The sequence below is a fragment of the Perca flavescens genome, chromosome 6, assembly GCF_004354835.1.
Source record: "Perca flavescens isolate YP-PL-M2 chromosome 6, PFLA_1.0, whole genome shotgun sequence".
Lineage (NCBI taxonomy): Eukaryota > Metazoa > Chordata > Actinopteri > Perciformes > Percidae > Perca > Perca flavescens.
This window is the reverse complement of record NC_041336.1, coordinates 23,287,366-23,303,538: the sequence shown is the minus strand read 5'-3', so window position 1 is coordinate 23,303,538 and position 16,173 is coordinate 23,287,366. Positions and strand designations below refer to the sequence as shown.

The 16,173-nt window shown below is 38.1% G+C and overlaps 1 protein-coding gene across 1 annotated transcript; it reads right to left on the bottom strand.

Annotated features, from left to right (window-relative positions):
* Positions 1-4,185: 4,185 nt before the first annotated feature.
* On the bottom strand, positions 4,186-15,193 carry rcc1 (regulator of chromosome condensation 1). Its single transcript, XM_028580516.1, has 10 exons — positions 15,073-15,193; positions 13,757-13,853; positions 13,259-13,446; positions 12,959-13,138; positions 6,717-6,813; positions 6,493-6,615; positions 6,186-6,326; positions 5,887-6,006; positions 5,321-5,473; positions 4,186-4,941 (listed from the first exon to the last, which is right to left on the bottom strand). Exons 2-10 carry the CDS (start codon positions 13,833-13,835, stop codon positions 4,766-4,768), a joined length of 1,257 nt encoding a protein of 418 aa, XP_028436317.1. The 5' UTR covers positions 13,836-13,853; positions 15,073-15,193; the 3' UTR covers positions 4,186-4,765.
* Positions 15,194-16,173: the final 980 nt, after the last annotated feature.

The window sequence follows — 16,173 nt, the reverse complement described above, 5'->3', positions numbered from 1 at the left end:
AAGGCAGACAGAAAATTGTTAAGCGTTGTTTTTTGTTTTGTTTTGTTTTTCTTTATTGAACAGCTAATTTACAAGTAACAAGGCAGGTTAAACAAGTATTAAAATCCATGTGTCATAGTAATAAAAATAAAGTACATGAATTGTAAATAATAAAAACATAAACAATATAATTAAATCAGGAGAGACTTTGTTGCAGATATGCAAAGATTTACTGTACATATGCATGATATGACATGTACAGTCTTCAGAGATTAGACGCCATCGTTATGAAATGATATTTTTTAGAGCGGTAGAAAGCCAGAAGATGATCCGCTGATGGAGCCTAGACACTGATGGTGGTGTGAGGAGCCCGAAGATGTGCATGATGAAGAACGTGGGAGCAAGGGGAGGAGGAGGGTTGTGCTCTTAGCCTGAAATGACAACTGAGCAGCAGAGAGACATGTTTAAAACAGGGATGTCATGCTGTGATTGGCTCGTGAAATTCAAGGTTGCTTCTGATTGGTTAAAATAAAAGTGAACGCCTCTAGAAGTCATTAAAGGAACACGCCGACTTATTGGGAATTTAGCTTATTCACCGTAACCCCCAGAGTAAGACAAGTGGATACATACCCTTCTCATCTCCATGCGTGCTGTAACGCTGCCTGACGGTTCCAGCATTAGCTTAGCCCAGCACAGATCCGGCAGGTAAATGGTTCCAACTAGCCTACTGCTATCACTCCGCCCAAGTACTATATTCTTCCGCCTGAGAATATAGTTCCCGGTTTGTTTACAGTTACAAGACGGCTGTGTTTCATGTTACGTTGTTTTTTGTACACGCTGTGACTCTATAAATCACAACATGTAAATAGGAACATGTTGGCGTTATTTTGTCACTTATTCGGAGCAGTAGGATTACTGGAACCATTACCTGCATGTTCTGTGCTGGCCTGATGCCGCTGGAGCCGTCAGGCAGCGTTACAGCACGCACGGAGATGAGAAGCATATGTATCAACTTGTCTAACTCTGGGGGTTATGGTGAATAAGCTAAATTCCCAATAAGTCGGCGTGTTCCTTTAAGTTTAGAAGTCTTCTTGCAAGAATTTAAGCTGAACTCCATTAAATAAATTAAGTTGAAAGGTCAGTACATTCAAGCTCTAGTAATTTATACAATCTTACACCTCCAACCACATTTTAAACTCAAATATTTTAGGGATTTACAATATAATAAAATTCATTAGAAAAAGCATGAAAAATGGATGGGGTTTTCATACATTTGGCTTTGTGTAGGCTATGTAATATTTTGCCACAATGAGAATAGTGTTAATCAGCAGATTGTCTGGTCTCTCTTTCTTAACCAGTCCATTCATTACATCTACATGTGATTTGAGTTCAAAACATGTTATAATCACATTTCATAAGGACAGTCAAGCCTCAAACTGTATTAAATAAATGATCTGGGAAAATGTGCCATTCTGAACCAAGATCAAATAGTTTTTGAACTGTTAAGTGTTTTGTATTTGAGGCTAGATTAGCTATCTATCAATCCATCTTTTTCTTTCTACATCTAAACTTCACACATAGGCACATGCATTTAAAAGTATCTAATTGCTCTGTGTGTGAGAGAGAATGCGAGTAAGAATGCAATGATTTGGACAACAGGTTCCTGCTGGGCCATATTCAACAGGTTCCTATAATGATGGACCAGTTGATAAAAAACAGCCAAGAGTTAAAGCCTCTCCAAAGTATTTAAATAATCACAAAACTTTGGATTTCTTGATTAAGACGTACTTGAGAAACAGCACTCAGTACAATTTGAAGAGTTAATTAAGAAAGCAGCAGGGTGACTCAAGGGCTGCCACATCCCAATCAAGGCAGAGCTAAATGTGTTCTACTAAGATTGTCATTTTAATAACATGATGCTCCTGTTAGTGAATACATCACGCAACCTGTCGCGAGCCTGTTACAGATGTGCAGTGTGACGCATGCATAAAGGCAGCGTAACCAAAACCAAAGCTCATGAAAGCCTCAGGTGCAGCTCAGAGTAGAAAAGCCGATGCAGGTGCCTGACACTCATCCGTCTCCTCTGTGATTAGTTTAACGAGTTTAGAGCCCACATGTGTTATGATTAATCCTGGAATGCTTTCTATGAGCAAAAGGAATTATTCAGAGGATGTGATTGCGAAATTCCTTTATGAATGTTTCTCTTTGTGCTGGAAACGTACAAGCTTTCTGGGCATGATCTGACTTTCAATGCTCCAGCTTGTGAAACTGTTAACAGAAGTCAAAGATGAATATTTTTAACAGCCTTTCTCAAAGTTGCAGCTTAAATCAGTTGCATTTGCCCATCTCTGCACTTTTTCAGGTCTTTGAAATAATTCAGCTTTAAAATGTTTTGGAGATCTGAAAGTCCTAAGGTGTAGAGCCTAAGGACAGAGATGCAACAACTACATTTGAACAGGTTTAAGAAATTTAATGGTTTGGAAGTTTCCTAAAATTGTTAAAAAGTGTTAAACAAATGTTAAATTGCTAAAAATACAGGCACAGTGGGTGAATATTGTACTTTAGCGTTTGATATTGTAACCACTCATTAATGAACAAAGGCAACAAATGTCTTTTTGTTTGAGTCGTTGCCATTGTTCATCATAGTAGAAACAGATCGTTATGTTGGGTAGGGCAGTGTAGTAGGTCTTTGACTGAAGATTACAACAACTTCATACTTTACATAATCCCTTTGCAGAATTTCTCTCAAACACATTTGTAGTACTCATGTCAGGTGCGATGAAGAAAGCTGCATTTCTTTTAACACCCAGAACTATTTCAAATGTTTTCCACTAAAAAGAGAAGAGTAGTAAACACCCCGTGGCAGAACAGATGCATTGGAAACAGAAACAATCATCACTCTTGCTTTTAGAAGACAACCATTACTGATGAGCAGTGGACCTTGAAATGTATTCCTGATAAACAAGGGAAGAGGTTCACTATGATCAATGATGAACTGCTAATGTAAAATACTTTAGCATTTCAAAGCTTTTTGAGAGGCTTTTTGCCACGAGGACTTTTCACAGCACTTTATAATTGGTCCTTTCGGTCAGATGAAAGTAAGGTGAGACGAGCAGACGCTGTGCATGTAACCCCAGATACAACACAAAAGCATGTAGCTTTGATGTACAGTATGTACCATCATTTGCATCCTTTAGTGTTTCTGGTTTACATTCATAACCATATGTGTATGGAATGTGTTTGCATACAGAATAATATATAGGGTACAACTGCTGGGCAGCTGTGCCAATGTACTAAAAAGGCAACTTCTTCTGAACGTCCCTTCCACACTGTATACCAACAAAATGGTGAAAGATGTCATGGTGTCTGTCTGCCCACAACTACTGTAAGGATATAGCCTTAACTAAGTTAAATGTGTTAGCTTGCCAATACATTACAACTTGGCCATATTTCCCTTCTTCTCTGCAGTGATAGTAGAAACTGGGACAAAGAGCCAAAGAGACTATTAGGGGTGGGGGATATGACAATATTCAAGGATGCATTATTGTCGTTATACAATACAGTATTGCACAATAAAATGTAGTTGTAGCCCCTTCCATGCTACACACACAATAAAGTACAGCCTAATGGCAATATTGCATTTTTGCATCAAATTGATGGTTTAGTCTGATATTTAATTCACTTCATTAGACAATACATTACATTCTTAAAGACTCTATAAAGTGCTTTGATTTTCTGCAGAACTTTGTTTCACAACATTTTTATGTTGTATATTTTATCCATGTCAGCCAATCCTAGACTACCAAACCCTTCATCTGTGAAGTCAGCAGGAGACTAAATCTTTGTTCACTAACAGACACTACTTTGTCTATTACATTTTCAGAATGTATGGTGTTCAATTAATAAACAAAAAAAAGGTGCCCATATCCTCAACAATGAGTTTATTAAAAATGAGAATGTTCCAAATGTTTTTTTATTCTGTTAAGTCAGAAAAATATTAAATTCCCATCACAAATTCCTCAAACCAGAAGTGACATTTTGTTTTGTCTGAACAGCCTAAACTAAAAATATATATCAGAAGAAAAGCATCATATGCTCACATCTGAGAAGCTCAAACCAGCAATTCTTTGGTATTTTTGCATGGAAAATCAGTCAATTATCAAAATGGTCAAGAAATATTTGACGGACTGGATAAGAAAAGGCTTAAAAACTTAAAATTGTATCTTTATTTTTAGACAGCAAAGCAACAAAATGCAGGAAACAGTATGCCATGTTACCAAATGTCCAACCAGTCACAATTGGGTGCCTAAGGTAAATTGAACAGTAGTCTCACATATTCAACTCATTGAGTATAAATGTCCTGTCTGAACCAAGGTCAGTGGAATTATTGCTAAGAAAACCTAACATTAAAAAGACTATTGTTTAGAGAAGTCATTAAAAGGCTTGCACTCTCATTTCCATTACGTACATGCAGTCACATTCACAAACATCACATATACCATCTTACAGTCATACAAATTACTTTTAATGAAAATAATTCAAAAGGGAACATCAAAAAAAAAAAAAAAAAAAAAAAAAAAAGTCTCATTTGTCATGATCTACTGCACATCCTTGAACATTTTTTCCCCAACACTAGGAGAAGCGTTCTCATAAAAAAGGGCCAGGACCTCTCACACTCCCTCGGCTCAGCACAGTAAGTCACACATAGATCAACACCCTCCCCAGATTTAGGCGTCGCGTAAAAGGCCCCACCTCGAAACAGAACAAAAGATGTCTGATATGGACATCAGCTCTCCTGCTTGTCTTTGACCAAAAGGACCGTGTGCTGCCCTCCACTAGAGGCCATCAGTACTGCACGGTTCTCCAGCTGCTTGCCTGTCATCTTTAAAGGGCTCCACTCGTCATCCTCCTCTCCTGTGCCAAGCTGCAGGCTGGTGCCCATGCCCCATGCATACACAGATCCTACAGTAAGCACAGCCAACCGTCAGTGGAGGAAGCATCTTTTTGTTTTACAATCTTAGCTTATTACTAACATTAGACAAATTCAATTGACACGCAGTTTGTTGACACACAGTTTGGAAAAAACTGAAAATACAATTCTATCAGCTAGCAGAGAACTTGCTGTAATAATGGATATTTATTGTACTTCCAACTTCACTTAAAATGACCTATGTTTGCGTTTTTCTGACAAAGGTCCCCGGCATTTAAGAGAACAATAACGGTCCTCTGCAAATAAAAGGCACTTAGAAGCAAGCTACTGTTTTACTGTTATAAAATGTGTTGCAAGAAACCGACTCAGAAGTTGAAACTCAATCCAAGATAAATTTGCTTTGTTTCTCACCTTCTCTGGTGACCGCGTAGCTGACAGATGCCCCGCATGTCAACCCAATGGCCGGCTCCATCCCCTTCACCGGCGTTGGATCACTCATTTCTTCTGCCCCTTGGCCTAGACCAAGACGACCATACTCTGCTCTGCCCAGGCTATATACCTGTCCTAAAAGATGGAGACAGGGATTCATTTATTTTATGTCAAAGTACTTCAGCTTAAACCACCTGGGTCCTTGATGTCCACTATTTGATGAGAGAAGAGAAAGAGAAAATAAAAAAAAAAAACCTGAATTTTCACTTACACTTTTTGTATTGTACTCCCTTGTAATGATCAATATATCTTGTTTTATCTATTACTTTATTCAACCATTTTCAGCCAGGGTTTGGGTTATATTTTTGAAATTATAAAGAAATGAGGTAATCACTGTCAATATGTACAACAGACGGGACTCGACTGAGTGCTGAAACATGACTTGAAACATCAGTTGTATATTACCTGTGCACTTAAAATCTGTCTTGATGGAATCACAGTCTGATAATCATACTTATTAAGTTTTAATATAGTTAGTTGGAGTTTACCTTCAGCATCAAGGCAGAGTGTGTGATGTTGTCCTCCAGAGAAGTCCACCCAGGAGGTGGTAGAGTTTTTGAAGCATGTCAGTTTGACTGGGACAAAACACATCTTGGTGTGTTTAGTACCTGAATAAAAAAAAGAAAAAAGGTGTAAGAACAAATAATAAAAAAAAAACAACTCACAATTACCTTAGAGCAGAATGTGAGCAACTGACTCAGAGCTAACAGTAAAGCAGTGTCAGACAGATACCACTGCAGTTTCAAACAAATTTCAATTGACGTTATCAAAGCAGTGCCATACTTACCCAGCTGGTGATAGTTGGAGAGACCAAATCCATAAACATGTCCCTCTTTTGACAGAGCAAAGGTGAGGTATGCCCCACAAAAGGCATCTATGAAGTGAACTTTCCCTTTGAGTTTTACCATCTGTGGTTCCAGCAACCGGCCTGAAATCACAGGACACACAGTCAGCCATACACTTTACACATGAAAACATCTATTGTTAAATCACAAATCAGAGAATAATGTATTGTATGTAGTAGTGTATGTAAACTGTACACGTATATTCCATCAGAAGTTGATGCTTTGGGCTTGGAAAGGCTCGTTACTTACTGAGGCCTTTCCTGCCTCCTCTGTTTGAAAAATGCTCAGGCACTCTTCCCAGCTGCCCCTGCTCTGCAGTGCCTGATGTGTAAAGATTTCCATCCAGCGTAAGCAGTACAAGGTGGTCGTTACCTATTAAAGGGAGTCATTTAAATAAAACAGAAACATTGTACGCTGCATATTAACTTCTAACAAACCAAAACATTTGAAAAGTAAAGAGAACAGTTTATTACCTGATGCAATTTTCACGACAGGTTCTGTCATGGGGACTTTGATTGGACTGGTGCAGTTTTTCATGGGCTCCAAAAGACCTATTACACCACTGTTATCCTGGGGGGGGGAAAGGGTCCGGTATATTAGTTAAACCCAGAGATCCACAAAGCTCATGTTTTGGGCTATGAAAAAAGGTCAGCATGGCTGTAAATGGGACCACTTTGGTCACCAACTTTCTGTTTCCTATAATTATATAAATGATCCCATTTAATTAAAACTGGGAGGATGGTTTCATCTACTTTTGCAGTGCGACTATGTTTTTTCCCCAAATTTTTATTTATATATATATATATATATATATATATATATATATATATATATATATATATATATATATATATATATATATATACAGTGGGGAAATAAGTATTTGACCCCTTGCTGATTTTGCAGGTTTGCCCACTTACAAAGAATGCAAAAATCTACAATTTTAATCATATGTACATTCTAACAGTGAAAGACAGAATCCCAAAGAAAATTCCAGAAAATCACATCATATGAATTTATTAAAATTGATAACCATCTGATGAGGAAAAACAAGTATTTGACCCCCTGGACAAACAGCAAGTATTCTGGCTCCTACAAGCCAGTTAGTCTTTCTTTAAGACACAGCCCCAATCCGAACCAATTATCTACATCAAATACACCTGCCTCACCTCGTTACCTGTATAAAAGACACCTGTCAACACCCAAACAACCAGCATCCAACATCACCACCATGGGCAAGACCAAAGAGCTTTCTACGGACATCAGGGACAAGATTGTTGATCTGCACAAGGCTGGGATGGGCTACAAGAGAATCGGAAAGCAACTTGGAGAGAAAAGATCAACTGTCGGTGCAGTTATCAGGAAATGGAAGAAGGACCACACCACCGCCAACCTCCCTCGGTCTGGGCCTCCACACAAGATCTTGCCTCGTGGGGTGTCCCTGATCATGCGAACGGTGAGGAATCATCCCAAAACCACAAGGGGGAACTGATGAATCAACTGAAGGCAGCTGGGACCACAATTACAAAAGAAACTGTTGGTAACACACTACGCCGTCATGGATTGAAATCCTGCAGCGCACGCAAGGTCCCCCTGCTCAAGAAGAAACATGTACAGGCCCGCATGAAGTTCGCCATTCACCACCTGGACGACTCAGAAGAGGCCTGGAAGAAGGTGATGTGGTCAGATGAGACCAAAATAGAACTTTTGGCCTCAACTCAACTCGTCGTGTTTGGAGGGCAAAGAACACCGAGTACAACCCAAAGAACACCATCCCCACCGTCAAGCATGGTGGTGGCAACATCATGCTTTGGGGTGCTTTTCAGCCAAGGGGACGGGACAACTCCATCGTATTGAGGGGAGGATGGGACGGGGCCATGTATCGTGGAATTCTGGACCGACATCTCCTTCCCTCAGTGAGAGAGCTGAAGATGGGTCGAGGATGGGTGTTTCAGCACGACAACGACCCTAAGCACACCGCCAAAGCAATAAAAGAGTGGCTGAAGAAGAAGCACATCAAGGTTCTGGAGTGGCCTAGCCAGTCTCCAGACCTGAATCCGATTGAAAATCTTTGGAGGGAGCTTAAAATTCGAGTTGCCAGGCGACAACCTCGGAACCTGAATGATTTGGAGGCTGTCTGCAGGGAGGTGGGCCAACATCCCTGCCGAAATGTGCACAAACCTTGTCACCAACTATAAAAACCGTTTGACATCTGTGCTGGCCAATAATGGCTTTTCTACAAAATATTAACATGCTGTTTGTCCAGGGGGTCAAATACTTGTTTTTCCTCATCAGATGGTTATCAATTTTAATAAATTCATATGATGCGATTTTCTGGAATTTTCTTTGGGATTCTGTCTTTCACTGTTAGAATGTACATATGATTAAAATTGTAGATTTTTGCATTCTTTGTAAGTGGGCAAACCTGCAAAATCAGCAAGGGGTCAAATACTTATTTCCCCACTGTGTGTATATATATATATATATATATATATATATATATATATATATATATATATATATATATATATATATATATATATATATATATATATATATATATATATTTCAGTAAGCCCTTTTCTTTTGGTTTGCTACAACCACCTCCCTAGAGCTGGCTAAGGCAGCACAGCATTTGCACATACTTCCATTACCTACTCAGAAGTTGAACATAGTCAAAAATACCTTCAGTAATACATGAGTCCATAAACTATGTGGGTTCTGACTGTGCTGACCTTAGTAAATGCAATGTAGGTTGTGTCCATATATCAGTTACAATGGCACTAATTTCTGTGTCATTTTCACTGTCTACTTGACAGTCTTGCACACCAAACTGAACTAAAAGGCAAACCCAACCTACCTTTTAATCAAACTTAAAAGTATTTTAAGCTGCTGTATTTATTTTTTTACTTGATTTCTCTTCAATGATTAAAATGTTAATATTTATTATTAATTAAAATGTGTAATACTCAACAACAACAAAAAAACATTCTTAAATATAAATTTGATCTATGAGAACAATAAAAACACTTAATAGGGATTTTTCTCAAAACAGGTTACAGTGTTTCACACAGTTAATTTTAGCACTGTCAAAAATCTATTGGGAACGCATAAGGTAGGCAGAGGTAATAGAGATGTAATTGCCAGTGTGCCACTGAGTATTAATAATGGAAAAACCCATCAGTAACTTCAGCAAGAGGAGTGATAGGAGGAGTGTTGTGAGATGAAAACAATGAAGAACGGCATAACTAAGGATCATCAAACTATGTTTGAATGGCTTTACTTTTGTCTTTAATGAGTTACAATTAGGTCTGGGCAATAAAACGATCTTGAAAACGGTTCAGATTTCACAAAAGCAACGAGGAACAGATTAAACAAAACATATCGGTTGGTGCCAAAAAGGGCGAGAAACTCAACAAATCTATTCCATCACCTGAACAGGTTCCATTCAGCAACCATGAAAATGTAGACTCACGCTGGCTTGAGTCCACACACACACAGCCTGTAAGTTAAAAGTAGCAACGTTACCGTTTGTCTGCTGTTAACAGCGCTAGCTGCAGCTGCTGTGCTGCAGCTGCTGTGCCAAAATGACAATCAATCATGTCGTCTTTTGTGGCCATTGCCCCATATAAAAAGCATTCAAAAAAAGGAGCAAAAATATTACGAGTGCTATTTTTATTGGTTTACACATGTACTTGTTTACTCTATTTGGTTTTGTGCTACCTCCACAAACTCATGTGATGCTTTCTGGGCAGGAGTTTACACCTAATGTTGCTTTTAGGTAGTTTGAGAATGTTTACAAAATCAAAAGAAATGTAGCCAAAACTGACTACTCACTTGGTGCACTTGTTGATTTTGCAAACACAAAAATGGAAAACGTAATTATAAACGTGACTGTACCAGGAAAACAGGTCTATATTTTCTTTTTCCCATAGAGGGCAATACTACACTGTTGACCAGTGGGGCATCTCATAATGTGAATGTGTAATCATGTGAGTCCTCAAATAAAACATTTTGCTGAATTTTGTAAAAGGCATGTTTTTTTATTTTATTTTATTGGTTTATAAACTATATTCTCAAATGTAATTACAACTCTGGTTTCTTCCTGCTTCAGCTAGGACGCACTTCGAACGGGCAGTATCAGCAAAAAGATAAAATTGTGATAAATATCAATTAAAATGGGAAAAGATATTGTGATAAAAAGTGTTTGCGATATCGCCCAGCCCTAGTTATAATGTGAAGCTGTTTTTGTCCCCAAGCATGTAACATGCTTCAACGATCAGAGTTTTATTCATGTACCACAAAAAGCAAAGATTACAGAAATCAGAAAGATTTCAAAAGCTCAGACTATGGGAAGAACATCTTTAAAGCAGAGGCAATTAGGGAGGTCTGAGGAAAGAGACACACCATTGTGGATACATAGGCTTGCTAAGGGTCAAGACAGTAAAATATTTGTGGGGTGACACTTGAGTGAGATGCTACCGGTTAAATAATGGAGGAGCTGATTTTGAATAATGGCAATACAACTAAAATAGACATGAAATGAATCCTGACCTCACATTAAGAAAGGAATAAAATGGAAGCGATATCACTCATACCACAAGGTTCAAGTATATTTTTCTTATAGTTGGGCCAGATCTGTTTGCAGTTGATGGAGCTCTGTGAAAGTGGGGTGGGTGGACACATTATATAGTCATGAAAATAAAAGTATTAATGAAGTGAAATATGTGGGTATTCAAGTTCTCTGTGGGGTTTATTTTCTAACGAATTTGCGCAATTTGCTTGTTGGTAATAAACGTGTAAACTGTTACCCAACAACATCAAATACAATGGATATCACAAAACGGAATAAAATACTAAAAAGTTGTACTATTATACAATGATTCTCCTTTTCCCCCACAATGAGCTAGGGGCTGATATTTAGTTTTTCTATTTTGTAGAACTCTTTCAGACAAAAAACTGGTTATGCTGCGCTGTCAAAGAGTGGAACCAACTACTAAGATGATCCATCAGCCACGCAGGGAATATGGACAGACTCAGGGCGAAGTTGGAGTTGGGCAGAAAAACAAAACCAGAGCAAATGGAGATTTTATATAATCAATAGTGCTGTCAAACGATTAAAATATGTAATCGCGATTAAATCGCATTAATGTCATAGTTAGCTCGCAATCAATCGCACATTTTTATCTATTTTAAATGTCCCTTGATTTCTTTTTGTCCCATTATTTTTTTCTGTTTTAATGCTCTTATCAACATGATGCAATACTTTTAAAACGGTGCCTGAACCGAAATATATATAAATAAATAAATAAATAAATAAATAAATATATATATATATATATATATATATATATATATATATATATATATATATATATATATATATATATATATATATATAGTTGTATAAAACAACAAAAAAAAGTTGAAAAAAAAAAAGGAGCACAAAACGGTGAAAACAACCACTGGATGGGAAAAGGGTATTTTACCATTAAAGTGAATGCACCACGAGGCTGGCGAGGCGAGCAACCTAACATCATGACTGTGTTTTTCAGACAACGGCAGCTACAGTCCGGTGTTGGAGTCCTCTCCAGTGAAATACAGACACACTTTACCGTTTAGCTGTAAACATTTTAACCCGTGTTTAATCCAGCTGCTAGCTAACGGTAGGCTAACGTTACCTGCTGTAGTGTTGTGTGTAGTGTGTAGTGTTGACAAGCTTCCTGTGCAGCTATGTTTCAGTTCCCTCTAACGTCCGTTTTCGGAGTATCAGAGAGAAGCGCAGGCATTTAAGTGGCACCTAAATAAGGCACTGAAATCCATGTTGCTATTCAGTCCGGAAGATAACGGTTGTTAAGGCACCGGTGCCGTATTAACACAGGGTCTCGGACCCCATTCAAAACGGCAATGTTCGTCGAAAAGCAACTAGTTTGCAGGTATGTACTACTCTTTGGCCGGCTTGCAAACAAGTGTGTGCAGCGTGCATGTTGTTTTGTTTCCGGTCTAGCTAGATCCGGTGTGATGTTGTAGTTTTTCTAATGTTACTAGTTGTTGCATCAGCATGTGAAAAAAAAACTACAAAGTTTGCTGGGCCAAAAAGAACGTTAATCTCGCGATAAAAAAAATGTACGTGTTAAAATGGGTTTGCGTTAACGCCGTTAATAATGCGTTAAACTGACTGCACTAATAATCAATGAATGAAAGAAGGTTTAATTTTGTTATTGCAAACAGCAATCATACTCAAAGGGAGTATGTATGTATGTATGTATGTGTGTATATATATATATATATATATATATATATATATCTATCTCATTAGTTTTTTACAAATGGGGACACAGGAAAGTGGATGTACATATTACATCAAGGTTGCAACATTGTTGACATTGTACTGAGTAGAGATGGACAAAGCCGGAAAGTATTAATATATTTAGACTGTTTAAAGTTCACATATTATGAAATAAAAAAGAAACGCATACAAACTTGGAAGAAAAAAAAAAAAAACATACTGCAAATACAGTAGGTTTGTGACGGTTAGGTGTATGTGCAAGTTGAGTACAGAACATTTCTACTGCTGCTCACAAGTTTTGTGCGTCTAGAGGATTAAAAAGGTTACAAAAATCACTAGTTGACTAGAGGAAAATCACACACACACACACACACACACACACACACACACACACACACACACACACACACACACACACACACTTACCCTGAAGGAGCCCCATATGTACACAGTTCCATCTTCTGTGAGTGCAGCTGTGTGGCTGTCCCCTGCCGACACCTGGACCACCTTCTCCTCCAATGTCACCTTTCCTGGAACCATCTCAGAGCCCTCCTCTGTTGTGTCCCGACCTAGGGCACCTTCATCGTTACAGCCAAAAGTGTAGACCTAAAAAAAAGAAAGTATCAGTTCACCTGGAAAACTCAACTCGTAGTTAAAATGTTAATGGGAGCCATTGCCATACAATTTTAATTTGAAAAAAAAAAATAAGACAGATGCCTTCCTTACATTGCCAGTGTCGCTGAGGCACACAGTGTGCATGCCCCCAGCCATCACTTGCAAAATTTTCTCAGGCAGGGACACAAGGGCTGGCTTCTTCCTCTCAATGATGTTCTCGCCTAGACCCAACTGTCCAACATCGCCCTGGCCCAGAACAAGAACCTGACCCGCTTCCTTGCCATGACTCCTGTGGGAAACTGTAACACACAAACAAACACATACACAATTCCATACTAGTTGTTTAATTTGATCTTAGATGTTATTAGTCTTACAAGGCCTAACTTAACTGTGGCATGAGAAAAAGGCTATAGTAGATGAGGCAACTTGTTAAAACTGTGGTGGTGTGACATCATTTTCTCCCATAAACTGGGTATGTATTGTCATCTTAACAACAATTTGATTTGGTTCTGCAAGTTAAAATAGCTATAGTGTGTGTTTAAATTAAATCTCATTGTCTAGTCCAGTCTAGTTAACTCTTATCAACCCAACCCCCCTCCAGTGGTTTACCTTTCACTTTCTTGAGGTCTTTATCATCCTCCACAATAGGCTCAGACTTCCTCTTGGTGGTGGACTTTCTGGCAGGCATGACAGCAACACTTAAGGACTTGGGAAAAACATAAGGGGAGTCTGGTGTAAGATTTCTTATAACCTACCATTGGTAAAAGTCACTGAGCTGTAAGTCACAAAAACAACATTAAAAGGGGTGTTTGTTTATCAGAAGAAATTGTTTCACAATTTGTAGCAGCAAAGCTTACTACTAAAAGTAGGTGAGTAGGTGTCCCCTGATCAACAATCACCACTTTGATTTGAGAGCTTTTAAAGCAAAATTAACTGCAACAATGCCTGAACTGGGCCTCAATTATCCACAAAACTACAAATCCAAAAGGAAATGGTGATTGCAAGCTGAAAGTTACCAGCAGGTATAAACTGACACTTAACAGGATATTTGATTAAGTTGCAAAAATACCTCCTAACTGAATCATAACCTCCGGACCACTAAACAAAAACTACAACACCATGGTCTCTCTACTGCAGGTCTGAACCCTTTTAGTGGCTTTGAGAACGACGGTTTTTCATGGTAAGCAATATTGGCTTTTCTATAAACTCACAATCCTTCTGGCCGAACGACACAATCAGTCCTTGTTTTGGTCCTAACATCAACCAGGAGCTGTTGGGGTTCAACAGCTGTCAGACAGTCATTTCAATGGCTGGCAAAGTGTCAGGTTATGTTACCCCACAGACAGATAGTGCTTCTCTCTGCTTCCATGCTGTTGTGAAATGAATGTCCACAAAACAACTGCTACAACTTACACTAGAGTTACGCTAAGCTCTCAGTGACACCAATATACATATCTAGGGAGTGCTCTCAGTGCTTTAATATTTAGCTGCATAACGTTACAGCAGTTTAAAATAAACAGCGTGACCTAACGTTGGAGTAACTTAACGTTACCCATGTGTCCTTGCTAACATTTAGAGAGCTAGTGATAGCTAGGTTACCAAACGAGCTGCAAGTTACATGGCTAAGCTTCAGTCCTCTTCTTGGTTGTAATGCAGGCTAGTAATACAGTACGAGTGTATGATGCAAAAGTCATGTTTTACCACATAGAACATGTTAGTTGGCATTGACACTAGCTAGCTAACGTTAACGTTCAGAGCTGTTTGTTAGCCAGTGCTAACAAGCTAGCGGCGTTAGCATGACATTCGGCTATGAATGAACTACAATAACATAATTTATTGAATGAACTGCATACAGATTTCTTAAGTAATGTTTATTATTGTTGTCTTTTCGAGTGGGGCAGTTTAGGAGCTGGTAATTTACTAACCTGTGATATGTCGCTAGTAGTTTGAAGTTTGCAGTTTGTCTATAGGTAAACGTGCACAGCCTGTTCCCGGTCTTGAGACACGCACCATGCGCACTAAACGCAAAACGTCACAATCTGGAACCCTCTGCTTCCTTAAAGAGACAGCAGCACTCAAATTTGCAGTGGTGTAAACAAGAAGTGATTAGATCATTTAGCTAGTCCATTAGCAGGTAAACGTCTTGTATTCAAAATGTACAAAAGTAAAAGTTCTGATTATGAAGCATGTCTGCTGTGAGTGTTACAAAATACATTATATAGCCTATTAACATGTAACGTTAAGTGGCATGGTATTGTATTTTTTTTAACTAGTTAGGTAGTGTCTATAATTGATATATCTATTATCTTAATTTAACATTATTAAAAACTATAACAATGTATTGTATTTCATAAGCTCATATGTGTTATATTAAAAAAAGAAGTAGCAGAAAATAGAACACTCAAATAAAGCATAATTAACTCACAGTTCCACTTAAAGATAACACTAGTTACATTTCAACACTGCAAATCTAAAATCCAGATGTAAAAAAAAAGGGGTTGCCCCACAATTTAAAACACTGAATGGATGCTGATTAATGGGTCTTTTGGAATGTTTTCACCTTGATCCATTTTGTATCGCTTTTATATTTATATTTTTTTAAGTAAATTGTTTTAAATTATGTGACTTTTTATGTATCTGTGCATTTGTCTCAAACATACATATTTAATGAATATTGCTTGAGTATTGCTTTTTTGTATGATCCCCCAGTATGTGCCCATGTATATATTGTGTTGTAATATGAGGATGCTGGTTTTCCTTATTATTCATTTAATCTACATTCTAGTGTTGTTTTGCAATTTGTGAATACATTTTATTAATTGGTCAATTTATGGCCTTCATTCTGCTGCTCCAACAATGCAATTTCCTCACCTCACAGCATCACCTCAACATATGATATCTTGCCTTCAATGTTTACAAAATATCCTGCTTTAAACCTTTGGGATGTACATTTAAAAACAAATGTATTCCAAGGTTCATAGAGACACTTTCATTATGCAGGTTTAGATCCTCACAGTGACCGACGT

Coding starts and splice junctions, on each gene's coding strand:
- rcc1 (XM_028580516.1), bottom strand. CDS start 13,835: ATGCCTGCCAGAAAGTCCACCACCAAGAGGAAGTCTGAGCCTATTGTG. Junction 5,474..5,886: donor ACTCTGCCTTGATGCTGAAG/GTAAACTCCAAC, acceptor TCCATCTTTTAG/GACAGGTATATAGCCTGGGC. Junction 4,942..5,320: donor CTACGCGGTCACCAGAGAAG/GTGAGAAACAAA, acceptor TGCTTACTGTAG/GATCTGTGTATGCATGGGGC.